Below are 9,899 nucleotides of genomic sequence, written 5' to 3' on the forward strand. Positions count from 1 at the left end.
GGGAACGTGCCCTTAGCTGGACACAAGAAGAGAGTGTGCCTGTAGCCCCAGTGCCTCGCACAGGGGCTGACATCCCGCACGCCCTGAATTTAGGACCTAAGTTAATTCACTGCTGAGTGAGTGCCTGCACCATCAGTGCTTTAGGCACAATGACCTGCAAGCGACACGCACATCTAGGGATACCGCAAGATGACAGGATGGCATTCGGGCCAAGGAAACGTTCTTTAAAAACTGTGGTTGACTGAATTATTGGATTCAAATCTTTACCCCTCCCAGATCCATACCCTTTGCCGCATGGTTTTGCAGTTCCTTTCACTAGAGTGAAAGCAAACCTCTGAATCCTTTGACTTTGAGCCTCACCCTGTAACTTCTTTGGGTCACTGGGATGCTTCGGATGTTAGCAATGATACACAAGCCGAGGCCTGAACATGCTCGTGAGGTAGGGCTTGTTCTCTTGTACCTCTGCATCATGATGAAAAGAACATGGCCTTACTGGTCCACTGGGTCCAAGGAGACTCAGACACATGGAGCAGACACCTGCTTGAGTTAGGCACCAGGCCCAGCCAAACCTGACCTAGATGAGCCGAGAACAGGACAACCTATAGACACGTGAACCAAACTTAATGTGTTAAGCTACTGAGTTCTGGATGGTTTATTATGCAACATTATCGTGGCAGTGGTTGACCGGAGCAGGGACTCAAGACCCACTATAATGGCCATCCTTAAAACGCTCCCAGACTAGGAGCCCCTCCACTAGACAAGCCTAAAAGGCACCCAGGCAGATTCTGTAGAACTAGCAGGACACCCCACTGGTGCCCTTGGATCCCCGTCCCCAAATGAGAACACAGCACACTCAATCCACAAAGGGTTGTGGAAACGACACTAAACCAAGAGGCAGTTTCAGCCCTGTCTCTTCCCCTACTAACTCTTAGAAAAATAACCCCACTTCTCTGAGCTTCAGCTCCCTCATCTGTAAAATGAAGATGATCATGCCCACCTCCCAGCCTCATAAGGTGTTGGTGATAACTGTGTGAACACTCCCAGCACACATGTGGTGCCCAGCTGGGCTCTGCAGCATCTGTCTTTCATAAGACGGCTCCCGGGTCCTCAACTCCACTGGAACTGTACAAATGTTCGGATGTCCCCCTTCCTCCCAAACCCTCCACATGCCCCAATGACCTAGAAGGGCTTCTCACTCTGGCCATGCTTTGGGAAATCTAAATATTAAGTCTACGCTCCTTCCTCCTCCTAACAGCCCACAAGTGAAGGGATTCCCTGGTTTTAAGGTCACTGTATTGCTCCTGTCATGAAAACATCTCATAAAAACAGAACAAGGGAAATCAATTAGGCTTCCAGATACGCTTTTCCTCTCTCCCTTTAATTGGTCTCCTTTCAGGATGGAAATGCCGAGCGCCAATAGCAGGATGTGTAAAAGATAGCACTTTACACACCACCTAGGGAATCAGAAAATCTATTAATAAGGTAGCATTTCACAGCCTCTCCTGAACCTCATGTACTATGAGATCATTGGTTCCATAAAAATAATTTTTTTAATGCTTCTGCTTCTTGTCCAAGCATGGAGCTCCTGCCCTTTCCCAGGAAACTCTATTAAAGTTCTCTACTTTGGCCACAACTGCTCTACAAAGGGCTGAAGCTGGGAATTGGAATTAAGCAGGATAAAAAGCTTCTGGGGAAGAAACAACCTTTCAAAACCTGGAAGGCAGCGTGTCACCACCATGAGAGAGGCACTTGAGGCCTGGTTCTGGGATTCCGAACCTCCACCCTAATCTCCCAGGACACCTGCTCCTGCCAGCCACCCCCACAGTCCTGCCTGGGAAGTGCTCAGGCCTAAAGACCATTCAGTCCACCTTCAGGGTCCTGGGCATAAGCTCCCAAGCAAATCCTCCTGGGTCTGGCTCACTTCAAAAATCTAATCCAGCTCACTGTCCGTGATGGCAGCTGTTTTCCCCTGGTCAACACAGAGGAATCTGATGCCGAGGAGATGCTCCAAGTCCTCATATAACAGCAGGATGTCACAACCAGTTGATCGGATTCGGACCCCTGGACTCCTGCAAAGATCCCCAAAAACAATACCCTTGAAGACTACGTTCCATGCCTGTTTAAGTTAGCCACACGTTGCATATAATCACTGCAGGCTGGGGGCTCTGTTCACAGCTCTATTATGTCAGAGTTCATGAATAGCCTAGAAGTGCTTCGAGAAGAAAAGCTCTCCTTTCCAGCAGGTGGCAGCAAAAGGCAGCAAAAGGGGTCCCAGGGGCTCCCCACACCCCAAACCCGACCCCAACCACCTCCACCACCACCACCACCACCACCACGATGGCCCTGGTGACCAAAACCAACGGAAAAGGGAATTTTGTGTTATGCACACAGCCAAGCCATAGGAGAAAACTCGTGGACGTCATACCCTATCCCCGCTAATACTGAAGCCTTCTACATTTTCCTCGGTAGGGATGCACCTGAAAATCCCAGAAATCATTTTTTCACCCAGAAATAACAAGCGCTAGAGAACAGCACCTCCTATCTTGATTCCATTTTACCCTCTAAAACAAGTTCCCCGAACAATGAGCAATTTAAGCAGCTTCCTGTGACACCTATCATTAGATCTTTTCATATGTAACTGCTACTGCACCGCAGCGCTGCTTTAATTAAACTGTGCCTGATATCATCTATTCATTTCCATTAAAAGGCGGCGATATCTGAGCAGCTCGCTAAGTGAACCACATGTTTACTTCATTTTGGACTGTTAACAGCCCAGACAACTGTCCCACTTGACAAATAAACTTTCCAAGCGGCTGTTTGGATCCTGATAAACTAATCAGGAGCCAGCCTCTGCCACCAAAGAGGATGGATGTTTGATTCAGGGATGATGACGCTTCCTGGGCCCATCAAAGCGGCTGCCCCCAGAAAACTGCTGATCACACCCCTTCAAGAGACAAGAAATTTTAAGTGAAGGACTGGAGATACAATTCCAACCCCCCTCCCGTCATCCTGGTTCTTCTGAGAATTTCTGTAGAAGAAATGTGTGTGGCCTCTGGTGTGCAAGAAGTGCCAAGTGGCACGGAAAACCTAAGCTTCCTCACAACTGCCACAACCAATAGGGCAGACTTGACAATGCCCCCCCCCCCCGCCAGCCTGTGCACAGGCTGTGCCCTCCCCCTGGAATGCTCCCCTGGAATGCTTTCCCCACTTTGCCCACCTGGAAAACTCCCTGTAAAGCCTTCGAAACACCACTCTCAAAGGTCACCTCCCAATTCAAAAGCCCTCCCTGACCACCAACCACCCCTCCCTCAAATTCCTTCCTACCATTTCTCCTCTGTATGGCTTTCATTGAAACTTCTTATACTCCCTCCTCTCCTACACCATACCCCCCCCAACCCCCCAGGCTGTAAGGAGACAAAACGTTTTCCAGTTTCTACCTAGATTCTCAGCTAAGCTTTAAGTTCCTGGAAGTCGAGGACCAAGTCCTTTCCTCAGGGCATAAGCAATCCCAGCACCCAGCAAGGCGATGGGCTGTTTGTTGAATGAGTGAAGAAATGCATGAATAAATCCTCCCCATAACAGAATTTTCACAATGGTTAAAGGGGGTTGGCGTGGGGAAGCGGAAAAGATTGTGTTCTCAGAGGTGTCCACGAGCAATGCACCCTGGAGACCCAGTCCATTCCGGATGGGGGCACTTTGCGCCCACTTTGCAAAGAACTAATGAGCACAGAGGATCAGGGCACACCGGTCGGAAGGATGTGCGCCTGAGGATGTGCAATGACCAATAAGCTGCCCCCTCCCCGGTCCAGTTTCTCTCTCTCCCGTTCCTCTGTTGAGATGCCCACCAGCACCTGCTTGTCGCGCACGGGACTGGCACCCCGCTTCTGCACCAGCCTCGCCCGACCTGATCCTCTGGGGGCGCATTTCTTCCCCTGCGCTCCTGGTTCCCAAAGCCCAGGACCCAAGGAGCAGCTGTCCTAGGCTGGACGGAGCGTCTCCGCAGCCTTGGGAAGCCCGGGGGGGGGGGGGGGGCGGGGGGGCGGGATTCCTTTTGTCCCTGGAGAAGCCCACACCCGTCCCTCTTCCATTAAGCAAAGGGACAGCCACTACCCTCTCAGAGCCGGGTAAATGGAAAAGACCAGCAGGAACCTCGGAGACACCCAACTTCGGGTCCTCGGGCGGCCGCAGGCCTAAGAGGGTCCCCTGGGGCGCAGGCGGAGGGAACTTTCGGTAATCAAGGCGCGGCACCCTCCCCAGCCCTCTCCCGAGCTCGCCGCCTGGCCTGGGAAGGAGCCTCTGCCTCCTGAGAGGGGAAACGCGGGGGGCAAAAGAGGGAAAGAGAAAGGGGGGGGTGAGCCCCGCCGGTCCCGGGGTGCAAAGTCGGCAGCGCGTCCTAGGGCGGGCTGGCACGGGAATCAGGATCCGGGGGGCTGTACCTCCGCCCTGCCGTGCCCCCCTCCCCACCTCTACTGTTGGACCCGCGGAGGAGACGACCGGGAACTGGTCTCCGAACCCCAAGACATATGGGGCTGCGGGCGGGCGATGGGGAGCGGAGGGCAGGGCGTGCTCAGCGTCCTCACTACTGCGCCTCCCGAGGCGGGACCGAGCGGGGACTTCGCGAATTACCGGTTACCCCAGTACCCCCCGCCACGGCCGCCGCCCGCGGTTACAGCGGGAGAGACCTGGCTGCGAGCTTCCGCAGACGCCCCGGATCCGCTCCGCGCCGACTCCCCGATTATTGTTCCCTCGGCCCTTGCGGACGCGGTGCAGGGGAGAGGACGCGCCCGAGTTCCCCCCGGAAGGGCGGCCAGGGGACCGGGACACCAGGGATCCCGCGGGGACCCGCAGCCCTGCCCGCACCCCGCACCCCGCACCCCGCGCCCTGCCCCGCAGCCCTGCCCGCACCCCGCACCCCGCCCGCACCCTGCGCCCTGCCCCGCTGCCCTGCCCGCATCCCGCACCCCTGCCCCGTAGCCCTGCCCCGCACCCTGCGCCCTCACCCTGCGTCCTGCCCTGCGCCCTCGCCCCGCAGCCGTGCCCACACCCCGCGCCCCTCGCCCTGCCTCGCAGCCCTGCCCGCACCGCGCGCCCTGCCCCATGGCCCTGCCGGCACCCCGCGCCCCTCGCCCCGCACCCTGCCCCGCAGCGCTGCCCGCGCCCTGCCCGCACCCCTGCCCCGTAGCCCTGCCCCGCACCCTGCGCCCTCACCTGCGCCCTGCCCCGCAGCCCTGCCCGCGCCCTGCCCGCACCCCGCGCCCCGCAGCTCTGGCTCCAGCGCCCTGCCCCGCGCCCTGCCCCGCAGCCGTGCCCGCACCCCGCGCCCCTCGCCCCGCGCTGCCCCGCGCCCTGCCCTCCGGCCGCAAGCGCTCGGTCTGCGGTGCGACTCCCGCGGCCGCCGCCTCCCCGCCGCGCCCCGCGCCGGCACCGCGGCTGCAGCGCACCCGGCAAGTTGCGGGGTGCGGGGCTCGCGCGCCCGGGCCGCCGCGGCTTCCCCCCGGGGGCTGGTTCCCGGCAGCGGCAGGGAGGGAGACCGGCTGGGCCGCGCCCCTCACTCCCGCGTCGGCGGGGCCGCGTCTGCAAGGAGGGGGGCTCCCGGGGCACCGCAGCCCGGACCCCCGCCCCCGCCCCCGCCCCCAGGGGCCCGCCGCCCTGCGCCGCCCTTGCCCGCCCCGCGCGGAGCCCGTGCCCCGGGCCGGGCCGCGCTCACCTGTCCGGGCGGCGCACACGCAGAACCACACGACTAGGAGCACGTCCCCCGGCATCGCTCCGCGGGTCCGCGCCAACCGGGGCGCGCGGGCCGGGAGGACACGAGCCGCCAAACTTGCCGGCGGGCGGCGGGGGAGGCGGGAGGCGGGAGGCGGGAGGCGCCAGGCGGGAGGCGGCGCGGGCGCGGCGCTCGGGGATCGCGCCCCGCTCGGAGGCCCGGCCGCCCCGCCCCCAGCCCGCCCCGCCCCGCCCCGCCCCGCCCCGCCCCCCGGCCCGGCCCGGCCCCCCTGCGGCTGCGGCTGCGCCCGCCTCGGAGCGGGGAGGGGGCGGAGGGGGGCCCGGGCAGGTGCGCGCCGCGCGGGGGTCGCGCCCTCCGGCTGGGGCCGCGGGAGCAGGAGCGCCCCCACCCCGGAGCCCGAGTCCCGGGACGCCAGGCGCCCCCGCCGCCCCCCGGAAAACAGTGACTCGGGGTTGGCTGGGGGGCGGGGCCGGGGGCCGGGGGGATGGCGCCCCCACCTGCGCCCCGCGCCCCCCGCCTCGGGCGGCCCCTCCCCGGGTACCCGCGGGGAGTCTGTCTGCAGACCTTCGGGTTCTGCAGGGCAAATGCTGCCACATAGGGGAAATTCCTAACCATTTTCTCAGCGACTTGATGGTGGTGCCGAGAGCCCTACTCTCCTCCCCCGTAGTTCCTCTGGGACCCTCGTCCCCCCACCCCCACCCCAACACTGTTCCCCGGGGAGAAAAGTTAGACTTTGTTGTGGGCAAGAGGAGAGAAGTCCTCTTCCTACTCTGAGACCCTCTTCCGGACCCCCCCCCCCCCCCCCCCCCCGGGCTTCCCTATAAAGATGCCCCGGGTTCTGTCGCACTTCCATCCAGGACTGTTACTTGTAACTGGGGTGCAGAGTCGTGAAATCAGAGATGCTAGAACCTCTGTTTTATAGCAAGTGAGCCCCACGGGGATTTAAAGCTCCTGCGCTTGCTCGCACTGGGCTCCCCTCTCTAAGCCCACCCCACCCCTCTAATGTTTGCAATCCCAGGGGAGGAAAGGGAAACGTCTCTACAGCCTTCCCTCATCTCCTGGAAACCAGTTCCAACGTTTCAGAATCCTCCTCACTGATAAGGACCTGCCCTTCTCACTTCTGGCACCTTCTCTCACTTCCCATGTTTCTAACCCCACGTAACTGGGTCCCCAGGAGACCCCACTGAAGGTCACCAAATTAGCAGCACTGCTTATTAAGACAGAAGCTTCTATCTCCATGCTCTTCTGATCTCTGCCCTATTTTTCTGGATATTTCTGTATGCAAGGCACTGTCCCAGTTGGCCCTCTACGTTGTGGTCCCTTGGCAGATGAAAAAAAAAAAGTGAACAAGAGGTAAATTCAAGCTCTTGATGGCTGAGGAAGCGAGCAAAGAAGGGAAGCGAACAAAGAAGTGTATTGGGCCCTCTAGAAGTTGAGGTGAAAGATGAAGAGGTAAACTGATGTCAAGGCTAAACTGATTCTCTGACTCTTCTGGGATTCAACTCAAGCCCAGCGGGGATCCGTCTGCCTTGACTCCGTGTTTTCATTACAGAGCCGGGACTCTTCCCCTTCCACCTGGAGCATGTTACACTTAAAGCCAGCACCGAAATCACACATGTTGCAGAAAATAGGATTCCTCGAGTTTTGTTGGGCTTTGCCAATGAGAATACTCACAAAGCGTGTTGTGTTGTGAGAGCTATGGCCCCTCCCTCCCCGGCAGCTTTTAAATACACCTCAACAGGAGCAGCCTGTACCGGTCTTGAACTTTGGTGTTTCAAAAGCCCTTTTCTTGATCTCAGAAATCCTGGAATCCCTGGAAGTCACAGTGACCCCAGAAGGGAAAAGGTGGCCTGGGGAAGACCTCTAGCGCTCTCTATCTTGAAGTCTCTGTAATTGGTTGGTCCTGTGGGACGGGGCTGTTAGCGTGTCCCATTAAAAAAATAAAGAAGACATATGTTCCGTCAAAGCTTTGCAGCATCACATCCATTAACAGTAACAGGAGTTAATATCAACAAGGTCATAAATCTTCCCAGATAACTAAGTACTTCAATCTCCCCCTGTAAGTGCATTTCCTGAGTGGAGAGTCTGAGTGTGGAGACCCGTTTGGCTAAGGTGACTTCCATAGAATACGCCCTGCAAACTTCTGTCGTGGCAAGGATGGGACCACACGGCCGTGTAGGTGCTTGATGTTGGGATATTGCAACGGGACCTGTGCTCAGTGGAGGAAGCAATGAGACTGGGTTTACCCGATGCCATATCCCAAGTCCACACTGCCCTTCTGAAGAGCTTCCTTCTCGGTTAGGAGCAAGGAGCTTCCTTTGATCATCCCTCTGCCTCTCCTTCCTGACCCGTGTAAGTGTCAGCCCTCTTCTCTTCCAGCCACACTCACCCTTCGGTGTTCTCATCGAGCCCCATGGCTCTTAATACCGTCTATACATGGATGATTCTCAAATGTGTATCCCCAGCCCCAGTCTCTCCTTTGAACCCCAGGCTCATACCCCCAACTGCCCATAAGGTGTCTTAAATATAATATGACCACATCATCAAAATTAGAAGCATTTGTGCTTCAGAGGACACCAGAGGAAGTGAAAAGACAACCCATAGAACAGGAGGGCAAATTGCAAGTTATATACCTGATGGAGACTTGTATCTATTAAGAAACTATTACAAATAGACAACCCAATTTGAAATCGGGCAAAGGATCTGAATAGACATTCCTCCAAAGAAGATACACAAAAAGCCAATAAACACATGAAAAGATGCTCAACACCATCAGCCATCTGGGAAATGCAGATCAAAACTACAGTGAGCTATCACTTCACAGCCACTAGGATAGCTAAAAATCAAAGAGACAGATAATAAATGTTGACAAGGAAGTGGAGAAATTAGAACTCTCCTATAACTGCTGGTGGGAATGTAAAATGGTTCTTCAAACAGTTGAACATAAAGTTACCATATGATCCAGCAATTGTACTCCTAGGTACACACACACGAGAAATGAAAACATATGTCCACACGCTAAGTGATACACAAACGTTCCTAGCAGCGTTATTCATAATAGGCCGAAGGTGGAGACAGCCCCCCACAATGTCCATCAACTGATGAATGGATAAATAAAATGTGATATATTTATATTATGGAATATTACTCAACAGTAAAGAGAAACGGAGTACCCATGCATACCACAACACAGATGAATCTGGAAAACATTATACTAAGTGGAAGAAGCCGGTCACAGAGGACCACATATCTTATTCCTTATATAGGAAATATTCCTTCTCTAGGCAATGTCCAGAATCAGCACCCAGAACCTATAGGGAAAGAAAGTAGCGTAGCGGTTGTCTAGGGCTGAGGGGAAGGGGAAGGGAGGATGAGCTGGTGACAGCTAAAGAGCACAGGGTTTATTTCGGGGGTAATGAAAATGTTCTAAAGCTGGTTGCGGTGGTGGATGAAGAACTCACGGATTAATATACTAAAAGCCATTGAATTGTACACTTTAAATAGGTTCACTGTATGATGTGTACGTTGTATCTCAATAAAGCTGTTTTTTAAAAAAAAACAAAAAACTTCTTTAAGGTCATGAGAAAAAAATTATAATATGGCCAAATGAGGACTTGTGACTTTTCCCTCCTCCCAAACTCGCTTCCTGCTGCCTTCTAAGGAGACAGAAACCAGCCTTCACCAGATGCTGCAACCAAATAACCTGGGATCATCCTTGACTTGATTTCCCTATACCCCCACATTCACACCATTAAGCCCTGTCAGTCTACCTTAAAGAAAAATCCCAAATCAACCACCTCGCACCACCCTCTCGCTAGTCCCACCTTGCTCTAGTCCATCACATTTCCGGGTCTCCCCGCCAATTCCCCATTATTCCCTCTGCCTCCTCTCTTGCTGCTTATAATTCACTCACCGCCCTCCCCCCCACAGTCATAATCTGCTTTTTAAATCATGTGTCAAATCCCATTCCCTTGTGGGGTGGGGGGGAAATAACCCCTGCACTTTCCCACCATGTTTTGAAAACATCCACACATCTTAGGAGGCCCCTGCCGACCTTCCAGCTGTCTCTGCCCACTGCCCCCCTAGCTCCATCCAGATCCACTTTCTTGCCATTCCTCAAACTTCCCAAGTTCATACCCTCCTCATGGCCTGCTCCCACTACCTGGAACCATAC

The 9,899-nt window shown here is 55.8% G+C and overlaps 1 protein-coding gene across 2 annotated transcripts in view; it reads right to left on the reverse strand.

Annotated features, from left to right (window-relative positions):
* The window catches only part of NELL1 (neural EGFL like 1), an 817,686-nt gene extending 811,820 nt beyond the window's left edge, over window positions 1–5,866 (reverse strand). For both annotated transcript variants that reach the window (XM_072793772.1, XM_072793771.1), the window contains exon 1: window positions 5,708–5,866. In XM_072793772.1, the coding sequence (XP_072649873.1) occupies window positions 5,708–5,762 (55 nt within the window). In that variant the 5' untranslated portion in view covers window positions 5,763–5,866. The remainder of the gene's footprint in view (window positions 1–5,707) is intronic.
* Between the last annotated feature and the right edge of the window lie 4,033 nt (window positions 5,867–9,899).

The sequence above is a fragment of the Canis lupus genome, chromosome 23 (genome assembly GCF_048164855.1).
Source record: "Canis lupus baileyi chromosome 23, mCanLup2.hap1, whole genome shotgun sequence".
Lineage (NCBI taxonomy): Eukaryota > Metazoa > Chordata > Mammalia > Carnivora > Canidae > Canis > Canis lupus.